Below are 12590 nucleotides of genomic sequence, written 5' to 3' on the forward strand. Positions count from 1 at the left end.
TATATGATTCACATCAGAATCTGTAAACTAGACTTACACTTACAGTTTTGAAATCAATGGCTATATTTGTTTTTGTTAATAATTTTGCTACAGGTTATATCTACACCTGTTATATTCTCGTTTTCTGCGCAAGTTTCATCTATACGTTTCTTGACATCAATATTCCATGTATTTACAGCTAGATGTAATACTTCGCTACCGACGGAATTCTTCATATACATGCAACCTCCATCTCCATATAACCTGTACAAATAATACAAAAATACACATAGATGGTATTAAAGTAAATTTTTTGCCCTAGTTCAGATACAGCCGTATGTTTTGTTTCTTGTTTTGATGTAGAATCTGTAAAAATCAGATGACGCTAAAAGAATATGAGCTGCTCATCTAAACCTTTTGGTTAACTGTGGCGTTTAGAATTCGCTCTTTAAAATATACATTTCAGTATTTGTCAATCTGAGTGGTGATTTATTGATAGCTGTTTATTACTTCTGTTGTTCATGCATTTGTCAGTTTGTCGTCAATTCCTTTATTTCTTTTGCCCATTACTAGCTGCACTTTCCAATTTTTGTTGGAAAACAAAATCCATAAATTAAGACTATTCATATATAAGGTCAACAAAGGCAATCCTCAGGATTAAAATGCAGGAGTGTTTTATTCAAGATAAAAAGTAATAAATAGCATATTTTCCTTTTAAATGCGTAGAGAATAAGGTGTGGTTTTCAATCATTAGATGTCACGAGGATAATTTGTCAAAAGGCCAGCTGAGGGAAATTATAGATACGTTCATTTACGTGTTTTGAATAAATTCATGTCAAGTCTATAGAAGAAGTGAATCAATAAAAACGTTTCTTATATGAAATAGCGATATTGTCTAATATGAAATTTGTATATGCAGACACTCTATGCGAAAAAAACTGTTTTCGACAATGAAAAATATGTTTTGTTGAGAAACGTATCAATTTTAAAACATTTTGTTCTAATACAAACAACTATTAAGTCTAAATAAATATTCAATAGTTAGTTAAAAGCAAAAGTTTATGTTCTTGTAAAATTTTAAGAGTCGTATTTTTCCTATGTACATAAATAAACAAATGCTATACATTCTAATATGAATGCGATACTTAAAAAATATGATAGCAGTATTTTTTATATCACTATAAGTAACATTGTATGTTAATAAGCAAGTTTAAGGTCACTGCTAGACGTCAAAATATGTGTTTGTTAGCATCTTTTCAGCAGGAAAAGTTTTGATATTCACGACGAACTGTTTTTCTTTGTCAAAAAAAAGTTTTTCAAAGTTAATAATAAATACATCTTCTGTTTGACAATATACCAGTATTCACTTCAAAGGCTAACCAAACCTTTATTCAGAAGGAATAAAGTTACAAAACTGGGATCAGGTCATTGAAAATGGCATATTTTGGTATAAATTTAGATTCACTTTTAAGATCGTTGCATCGGAAAACACATTTATTAAAAAACAGTTGTTGGCATGATACCGGTTATGTTCTTCACATTTATTTTATGATAGTTTAAAACTAAACCACTAACGGATATTGTGCTTGATTTTTATATGATGAAGACTTAACCTTTAATAGGTTTAATTGAGGTCTGGAGCTAGCTAGACAGTAACTGCTAGTAGTCCTTTGTTAATATGTGTATCATTGTCAATTTGCTTAGTTTCTTTTGTTAACGATTCTGACGTTGGACTCGGACTTCTTTTGGGCTGTATTTTACTGGGCTTATTGCTGTGTGCTTAGATATAAGAAGATGTGGTATGAGTGTCAATCACACGGTGGGTATGGTTGTCCTGCGAGAGAATGTTCTGTGCTGGTGATTCGGTCCTGACGGGTGCTGGTGATCAATGAAAAAATGTAAACAAAGACGAAAATGATGATTTTTGACGTTTTCACTCATAAAAAATTGAAAAAAACAGTTGAGATTTTTCAATTTTGTTTCTTATGGGTTCATATGTAAAGCATTAAAAAGTTGACCCTCTAAACTGTTTCAGTAAGCGTAACACAAAAATGCTCATTTTCAGAAAATCTCGAACTGAAAAAATAAAAGAAAAATGCTCATAGAGTCCGCTTTCTATACCGCAATCCACACGACAAAACTATTTTGTGAAAAAACATTGCAATTTATTAAAATTTAGCATTTTTTCAATTTATTCATGTCCTGATACTGTGCTGGTGGGTCCTGTCATTGTGCTGGTGGGTCCTGATACGGTGCTGGTGATTTTGGATAAGAAGTTGCTCATATTTGAAACAAATGTTACAAAATCAATAAAATTGGGCAGATAATTATTGTCAATGGATCTATGACTCCTATTTTAGCTCTTGTGCATCCATTTGGCTGTTTAATATGTGTTTTCAAAATATCGTTACTTATATTACACAATTACATAAAAGGGCAACCTTTTTCGTCCAATATCAGATAACATTATATACTATCTGAAATAAAAATAGTTTTATTAAGATATTAAATGCCCCTTACATTGATGCTTCAACAATGATCAAAGCCCATGCTGCATAGACATGTTTGTTAGCGCTCCGCATACCCCTCCCCACTTACTCCCCCCCCCATTTCCTCCTTCATTGTTACAGTGGTGTAGCAACACAACAATTTATCACAAAAATAATAACACAAAGACACACATTATTGAACAACAAATGCTCACAGGTACTGAAAGCTAGTTCAAAGCCGCATTTTCAACTAATAGATAAAACATGTTCTCATATGCAAAAATCCCAATCGTGTCGATTAAAAAAGTCTCAAAACTTAATTTCACATTTTAATGTTTGATTAAGCAGAACTTTATTTAAAAGTGTGCAGTGGATCTTGTGCTCACAAAAGTTATTGTCATAATTATGTTTACATAAGACTTATAAAGGAATTTAAAAGAAGGTACCAAGAAATATTTTACAGTTCAATTTAATGATCATGAATGGAAGGAAATGGTACGGAAGTTTACATAGGACAAAAAGAAATTGATAGTATTTTTTGGCGAAAGACTTAAACGCTTCTTTGCATTATATAGTAAAACTCTTCTTTAAAAGCATGCAAAAATAACTTTGATTGACTTGCTTGCTATGTTTGCTCCAAGGATATTTTCAAACAATAGGTAGGCGGAGTTTCAATACATACTGGGATTTGATTGGACAAATACAAACTGACAGGAATTGAAGTTAATGTTTATTGTCCAAACAAATTCTAGTATATAGTAAACATACTACTTACCTGTCGTTTACAACCATCCAAACAATCATAGCAAGCAATTTAAACAAGGTTTGCTTTGCATGTATTTATAGAAGAGCTGTAAATTCTAAAAAAAAAAAATCTTGTTGTCGTAGATGGTTAAATCCTCAACAAAATATCATTAACTTTGTTGGAACGAATAAAGGTTTTAAATCAAATTTTCGTGGACTTTTTAGCTTCCACCCTGACGAGGCATGTTAGCTGTTCGTATGCTGTTGCACCTGACGCACCGAAACTTTCACATTTCCATCTTCTTTTCTGAAATATTTTACCCAGCTCATACTTGACAGGATTGTTATTCTAGTAAAAGGTGTAACCAATGAATTGAACACAAGTTAAAAATTCCACAATACTATATAATTCATTTTATGTGTCAATTTGTTCGAAAAAAATCGAAAAGAAGAGAGTTTTTTAATGTCATGGTTATCTGTCGCTATCTAGATATATGCTTAGCATTTATTTCAGATGACATGGACTCCTCACCCAGGTGACCCTGCTGCCTTTCATATCTTTATCCGTATACAATTATTTTAAAATAGATAACCAAAGGCTGCAACTCGTATTTTTGTATTTAAATGATTCGTTGTAACGAGAATATTTGTGGTGAATGGAAACTGTGAGGGTCAAAATCTTAAATTGCTTATAAATGTTGCTGGACCCAGTTTCGTTATCTGATCTGAATTTTCTAAAATGTGCAAGGTAGATAGACATTTTGATTTTTTTTACTCGGTAAGTTTGCCCCTATCGCTTGAACTTTTGCAATATTACAGCCAATTTCAATGAGTGTGTAGACAAAGGGATTACTTTGGTTATCTTGCTTGCTGAACAGAAAAGTCATTGTAAGTTATGTAAACTACCCTACTTTAAGAGTAGACTAGTCCGACAAATGACACATCTTTCTGTCTGTAGGACCAGGCTACTTCGAAAGGAGGGTACTTTACCTTACCTAAAAATGACCTCATGGTTTAACTAACAAGCTATTTTGGAATTTTGAAATGAAAAAGCTAAGAAATCTTAGTTTTGTTAGTGTGTACTAGGTTTTCGAAAAAAAATACCTGATAACCCTTCAGACAAAAAAAAGATGTTGAAAATATCTTACAGATACAGCAAGTGATTCTTAATAGCTATAAGATACATTTTTCTTTTAAAATACAACTTTTAAATCTTACGGGAAACTATTCCAAGCTTAAAACTTTCACTGTAACCTCGCTTTAACTTATCCCCCATCCCCCCCCCCCCGAAAAAAACCCAAAACAAGCAAACCCGCAATACTATTGTCTTTCTTATAGTCAGCACTCAATTGTTCACAAACAAATGTGTTTAAAGCTGCTAAAGACATATGATTCAAACGCTCAGTAAGTCCTTTGTTCTATATTTTTGCTCTCCATTTTTATGCAAAACCTTTTACATTTTTATTTTATCGGTTATTGTTGAAGGTCGTACGATGACGTATGGTTGTTAACACATACTTTCTTTGGTTTCTTACGGAAATTTTTCCATTGACAACAAACATACCACATCATCTGCATTATATAAGTATTGTATAAATTACAACGTATTTTGGTAATCTTGCAAAATGATCGTAATCCCGAAAATCGTTAACATATTTTCTTATCTTAAAAGGGACAAGAAGGGTTCCATCAACAGGCCAATAAATAAAATTACAGTTAATTTAAAAAAAAAATATAAAAAAAAATAGGTGTATTTTTTCTCTCATAATAACAGTAAACAGATTCACAACAATGTCAATTTCAAGAAAGCAGACAACAGTTAATTAGTCAATAACAATGCAGCATCAATGATCTTGAATATATGCTTCTTTTAACTAAAATATAAAGGCACAGAACCAGGACATTGGAGCACAGTACCAGGACCGTTTTTCTTATCACCAGCACAGCGTCAGGACAATTCCAGGACAATTCCGTTTAACGAACTTGTACGACTTTTGCAATATAATATTGTTGTAATATACTTTGCATAGTACTTATGACGCATCAGAGAAAAATTAAGCAACAAAACAGTCGTATTATTGCCGTTCTGATACAATGTAAACAAACCCACCAGCACAGAATCAGGACCCACCAGCACCTGACAGGACCAAATCACCAGCACAGTACGTTCTCTCGCAGGACAACCATACCCACCGTGAATCAGACAACTCTGCATCCAAGTCACAAGTAATAAAGTAAACAATAACAGGATAAGGTACGGTCTTCAACACGGAGCCTTGGCTCACAACGAATAGCAAGCTATAAAGGGTCCCAAAAACGAGAAACACTTATCAACAACCTCAACAAACGACAACTACTGAACATCAGATTCCTAACTTAGGACAGGCGAAACAATTGCAGCTGTTGAAACGTTCTAATGGAACCAAACCTTCACCTTTATCTGAAACAAAAGTGTAACATCGCAACATAGAAAACACACTATAAAATATCATTTGAATTTTGCTTAACTCAATCAAAAGACATATGAACACCAGTGAACGAACACCTTTGATATATAATAGAATTTAAATACAAAATCAATACAATAAGGGATGAATAATTAAAGTAACACTATTATAATGTTAACCAATTTCAGAAAGAAAAAAAAAACCCATTTACGTTTACAATAATATTATACTTAGGTAAATGAAAATAATTTTGTTGTTATGTGGATAAAGGAATTATTATTTAATGAATGGCTATTATTTATTTTGAATTTATTGAACCATAAAATTAATTTTTGACTCTTCACATTGAATAATCCGCGAAGCGGATTATGTAAAATGTGAAGAGTCAAAAACTAATTTTATAGGCCAATAAATTCAAAATAAATTTTTGCCATTCATTATAAATAATTTTTTGCCATTCATTATAAATAAATTTTTGCCATTCATTATAAATAAATTTCTATTAAAATTAAGGCTAAAAGAACTTTTTATCTATACTATTAAACGAGAAGACTTCATTTTGTGTGTCGCTTCTATATCTTCCACAACAAATCAATCATCATGCCTCTGTGTCCTATAGATAACATTCATAGTCGCATTTGTCATCCATTCTTATGATTATTCAGATTAAGTTATTTTGGGAGAAAAACGACAAAAAAGAAGTCTGGATATGATTCCGTCATCGAACTGACTGTTAGTCGTAGATAAGACTTCCGGTTTGAAACATACACAAATACAACCAATCGTATGATAAAAAACAAATATGAAAAATAAATAAGCCAATCAGAGCGTTCTCCATATCATGGTGTTTAAATCGCAGGAACCACAACTATTATAGTTCCTTATAGAGGACAATTATTTCTCGCATTTATCTACATGTAAACTACGATTATACTACTTTAATATATAGAGACTCTCTGTATTCTGTCAACTGTTTTCTTTGAAATGTTTACTATTTAAGATTAAATATACCAATTGCATATATATTAAAATAAGTACAACCTGTAACACAAGTACAACCAATCGAATGATGGATAACAAAAATGAAAAATAAATAAGCCATTCAGAGTGTTCTCCATATCATGGTGTTTAGATCGCAAGAATCACAACTATTATACATCCTTAGAGAGGACAATTATTTTTCGCGTTTATCTACATACAAACTACGATTATACTACTTTAATATATTGAGACTCTCTGTATTCTGTCAGGGACTTTCTATGTTAGTATAGAGTATAGAAAGGTCCCTGATTTTGTCTACGGTTTTCCTTGAAATGTTAACTATTTAAGGGGTCATACTCCTTGCATACATAATAAAATAACGGTAAAACATGCTCAACTTCATCTAAAACTACCTCGACCAAAAACTTTAACCTGAAGTGGGACAGATTAGAAAACATAATGCCCATAAATGGGGTATAAACATTTATTGATGAAAGGGAAAATAGTGATTTGGCAAAAATTAAAGTAAGATAGAGATTGAGAGGGAGGCATGACCTTTTTAAGGGCGTCGGGTTCTGGTGTTTTTATAGCTCGGGATTTGGGGATTGATCCTTACGGGATCCGGGAATATATTTTTCGATTTCGGGATTTCGGGATATGAATTTCTTTAAATTCTGCATCTCAGGATTTGATGGTTATAAGCCCGGGATTTTGGGATCAGGACCCCTCCGATCTGTCAAATTAGCTTTAGTCGGTCTTAGTCATTTATACATGATTCATATCCTACCATTGGCATGTTAATAAGGCTCTAAAAAGAAAAAAAAGCACTGATGGATTGACCTAGAAGCATATTTTATTAAGACTAATAATGATCTATATAAAAGCAGTTACATTTATTTCATGTTTGAAACGGTGTAAATTTTTAATTTGATTTGACTTTTACCAAAAAAAAAAGCGTTGTAGCAAAGGAGAAGAATAATTGTGGTCTGAGGCCAGACACATGAAAATAATCGAATTTAACAGAAAGGAAACAAATATCGGACTTTGGGAAAAGGGAGAGGGCTTTTGATACCTTTTATGAAATTCTCCATACATAATATCTTTTACAAAAAATCATCCTACACCAGTTCACAAGCTGTATATGCCTGCGATTTCGCGGGTGTGTTCTAGTACTATTTACATTAACAATAACAACGTACACACATGTTGGCATATGAATACACAACGTCAGAGTGGGCGTGTCGCCATAAAAATTGACAACATTGAAAATAAAACTAATACTTTTAACCAATCAGATGACAGTAAATACACCAAATTTATTTATTACAAAATGAATAATGTTGATATTAATACGACGAAAAAGTGAAAATTTATAGTAATAACAAACACTTATCAAAGCTGGTATATAGACCAGATATAACCCTGAATAAGAAAACATCAGATAACAAAAAAGCATTACAAATAGTATCAACTGGTCAAATTAACCATAAAGTACGATTTGAGTGTACTCGATAATGTAGATGTTACCGCGGGATTCCCTAATTTGGAGCGACAGATACGATCAAATATCAAGCTTAAGTTGAGTTTCTGTAATATATAAAAAGGCGATATTTCACTGCAGAGAGTAAATAATTGTTTTAAGTCACCATTCTCCTTAATAAGGTAGTTTCTTAAATTTGTAATAACTTTTTAAATTTCAATGAACGTTATTTAAGTATTACCGGTATGTTATTCAATGATCGCCACACCACAAATTACGCAAATCCTTTACTTAAATATTTCATATTAATAAAGATTCAAAGCTATACAGATTTAGTTTGGAAGTTTTGTTGTACCTGTAGGAAACTAATTAAAAAATAAAGGTAACAGTAATTTGCCGCTGTTCGAAATTCATAAATCGATTAAGAAAAAAACAAATTCAGGTTACAAACTAAAACTGAAGGAATCACATCAAATATAAGAGGAGAACTAGAACACAACAGAAACACAACACTAAAATGTAACACACACAGAAACGAACTATAATATAACAATAGCCATTTTCGTGACTTGATACAGGACATTTTAAGAAATAAATGGTAGGTTGAACCTAGTTTTGTGGCTAGCCGATCCTAATGTTCACGATTGTTTATCGCGCCCGTGAATTTAGATACGATCCAGGTCTACTTATTGATGCTTTTTTTTTTAAACTTTATTCAAAAGGTAAGCAATTGAATGCTGTTATAGGATTAGGCTTTTTGCTTTTCGCTGCCTACTTAGAAACGTTTTCCACTAAATTCATCTAATGTCTGATGTGTTGTTTGCTATTATAAAAAAAAGAAGTGGTAAACCACATTTTTTCGTTTCATTGTTTTGTTACAAATCAGGCTGTCAATATCTTCGTTTAAATTATCTTTTACATTTGCTTTTTTGGAACGGTTTCCAGCTTGATATATGCACTATGGTGTTGACTCATTGTTCATGGAGGCCATTACAGTTACTTACTTCTACATCATCCTTGTGGAAAATAAGATCATTGTCAATGTTACTACATCTTATTTATATGACAATGAAAGAATTCATTAAATATACCAGAGTTAGAGTTTGAACGCAGAACGCGTTGTGTTGTTAGAAAACTCGCCAATGGTATTGGACCAAACAAGCTGGAATGCCAAATTAAACACGAAGTTGTATAACATTGATAACAATAAAACAAAGTAATCATTATGTCTCGAGTGTATGTCCCAATAAAGGCAACAGTAGTATACCGCTGTTCAAACTCATAAATCCATGAAACGGTGTAAATTTTTAATTTGATTTGACTTTTACCAAAAAAAAAAAAGCATTGTAGCAAAGGAGAAGAATAATTGTGGTCTGAGGCCAGACACACGAAACGTAAAGATTCTATACACTCGCTTGTGAGTTTCAACCTTGAATGAAACTGTTTTGGTATAGGATTTTTAAACATTGAAGGGGAAAACAAGGTGTTTTTATACCTTTTAAATTCATTAACGTCGTCGTTTCTTCCAGCCATAAACAAGAACAATTTGTCTATTCCATCTTTCTCTGTGTTTGCTAGATTCTGAAAATTAGACAAAATCAAAAATCTAAATTTTGTTTTCATCGTTTTAATACAAAAACCCATTTCAAATATTTTAACATTTAAGGAATGACTGTTATATTTTTTTCTGTCTGTAAAGAAATAACATAAAAAAATAGAAAAATGGGTTTGAGTAACTTAAAAAAAAGGTTGATGACGTCTCGGTGAAATAATGAAATTATGTGTATGAGATGATAGACAAACAACTTTCAGCCAGTCAGAAGACGTTTTAAATCTGAGAGATTGAAGTTATATTACACATTAGTTTAACACTTCCATATATTAATATTTTGAATTTTTGAATTTGTTATTTGATAAAGTATCTTGCGTTTTGAATTTTCCTTGTTTTGTAGTTTTAGTTTTCTCTAGAATTACATTACTTCCAATTCAAATGATTTGAAATAACATGTGCATTTTGATATCATTTCAAGATGTTTAAAATATGCCATGCTCCGAATTCACTAGTATATAGACAGTTGTTTGAAGTAATTGTCAAGAAAGGCACAATATAAGTGTTTGGTTGTCATCAAAATGAACAAACTGATAATACAAACAAAATATGATTATACTTTTTTACCACTCTGTAGGTAGTAAAAGGTTGGTAATTTCTTACCGGACAATATTCCATGAAAATGTTTACCATACTTTGACTTCCATTATCTTTGGCTGCCATATACGGTGTTTTTCCAGAACTAAAACATTAATTAGATTATATCCATCCAATTATAATGCATAGCGTCGTCTGTGCAAGCATACACATTGCTACTTAAATTTACGTGATCGATAAATGTATTGAAAAAAACAAACTTGCGAAGGAAATAATATATTCAAAAAAAGTAAAATCACAAAAAACCAAACTCGGAAGAAAATTAAAAACGAAAAGGTTCTTATCAAATGGCAAAATCAAAAGCTGGCAGTTTCTTATGCAAACAATGGTCGAATAAATCTGGTTCTATAGCTGGCCAAACCTATCACCCGCACGACAGTCGCATCAAACTCCATTATATTGACAATGATATGTTAACTATACAAACACACAATAAGTAAAAATGTCAACAATTGAGTACAACAGTCAACATTGTGTTATAATCTTAATCACAATATAAAAAAACCCAAATATATTACTAAGAAACACACAAAGGCATAAACACAAAGCACTTTAGCAAAAATGAAATACAAGAATACAAAACTCTACTATAGCACAACAATACAATGACGGGATGCATCAGTACAGAGGCACGTCATATGTTACACAAAAACACAAACATGGGGAAAAAGGGGGCATTGAAACAAAGCACATTAGCAGAAATGAAAGATAAGAAGACAGATACTTACCATGATTGCCAAAAAACACCTCAATTACAGCATGTACAAGTACAGAGCCGTCAAACGGATATCACCAAAAATAGACTTAAAAGTGAAAGTAATATTCAAAAAGGACAAATAAATGAATACTATAGCACGTTATTAAGATAATAAACAACGTCAGCACACATAATCTATATTTTAAATTTAAGACCATGGTATATAATTTGTGAAGATGATACGGAATATTTATCAACAAAAAAAGGTGTAGTAGTATTGCCAATGAGACACCATCCATCCAAAAAAAAAGTAAAATCACAAAAATACTGAACTCTGAAGAAAATATAATCGGAAAGTCCATAATCTCGTGGAAAAATGAAATGACAAAACACATCGGAAACGAATGGACAAGAACTGTCATATTCCTGACTGGTACAGGCATTTTCAAATGTAGAACATGGTGGATTAAACCTGGTTTTATAGCGCTAATCCTCTAAGTCACATTATGTAAAAGTAAACTATCACAGGTCGAAATACGGTCTTTAAAACGGAGCCTTGGCTGACATCAAACAACAAGCTACAAAGGGTCCAAAAAATTACAAGTGTAAATAGTATCAAAGGTACCAGGATTATAATTTAGCACGCCAGACGCGCGTGTCGTCTACATAAGACTCATAGTGACGCTCATATTAAAATATTTATAAAGCCAAACAAGTACGAAGTTGAAGAGCATTGAGGATCCAAAATTCCAAAAAGTTGTGCCAAATACGGCTAAGGTAATCCATTCCTGGGATAAGAAAATCCTTAGTTTTTCGAAAAATTCAAAGTTTTGTAAACAGGAAGTTTATAAAAATGACCACATAATTGATTTAAAACTATTCAAACAGGAAAATCAACGGTCTAATCTAAATAAAAAACGAGATTCGAGAAATAATTATGAACCACACAAACAAAAGACAACCACTGAACAACAGCTTCATAACTTAGTATATATGTGTACACAAATGCAGCGAGTTTAAATGTTTTGACTGTTGGAGCCTGTTATATGAAATGATATATAACAGGCTCCAACAGTCACCCTAACCTAATTTAAAAGTGTAACATCACAAGACCGAAAGACAAAAACATATATTAATTGAAATGGCTTAACTCAATCAAAAAAGGCATATTAACAAAAACAAGTAAGCATACACTGAACAAATTAATTTGATATATGACAGAATGTAAATACAAATTAATAAAAAGGGCTTAAGATGTAAAACAACATCAGAAAGACAACTATATCATTGGACAAAATGTCGCTAAACAAAATAACGTATAAAGGAAAATAAAAATAATTTTGTTACAAGAAGTACATGGCGACTGATTAAGATCGAGATGTGTAAAGAAGATTTATGGCAAGGTTGTTACCAAATAAACAAAGTTGTAGTTCATAGTTCATTAACAGACGTGAAAATGTATCGTCAAACTTATCAAGAGTGGTTTATATAAAAAATAATTTAAAAGGATGAAAGTCCTTAAGAAGTCTTTAATCTTATAGGTCACCTTTATTATCATTTTATAGAT

At 31.8% G+C, this 12590-nt stretch overlaps 1 protein-coding gene across 1 annotated transcript in view; it reads right to left on the reverse strand.

Moving 5' to 3' along the window:
- Positions 1-53: 53 nt before the first annotated feature.
- LOC143042939 (uncharacterized) overlaps positions 54-12590 on the reverse strand; it is a 68741-nt gene continuing 56204 nt past the window's right edge. Inside the window, exons 22-24 of the mRNA XM_076215443.1 lie at positions 10333-10411; positions 9616-9701; positions 54-243 (exon numbers count right to left, since the gene is read on the reverse strand). Of these exons, the coding sequence (XP_076071558.1) occupies positions 54-243; positions 9616-9701; positions 10333-10411 (355 nt within the window). The remainder of the gene's footprint in view (positions 244-9615; positions 9702-10332; positions 10412-12590) is intronic.

This window comes from Mytilus galloprovincialis, chromosome 8 (assembly GCF_965363235.1).
Source record: "Mytilus galloprovincialis chromosome 8, xbMytGall1.hap1.1, whole genome shotgun sequence".
NCBI classification, from domain to species: domain Eukaryota; kingdom Metazoa; phylum Mollusca; class Bivalvia; order Mytilida; family Mytilidae; genus Mytilus; species Mytilus galloprovincialis.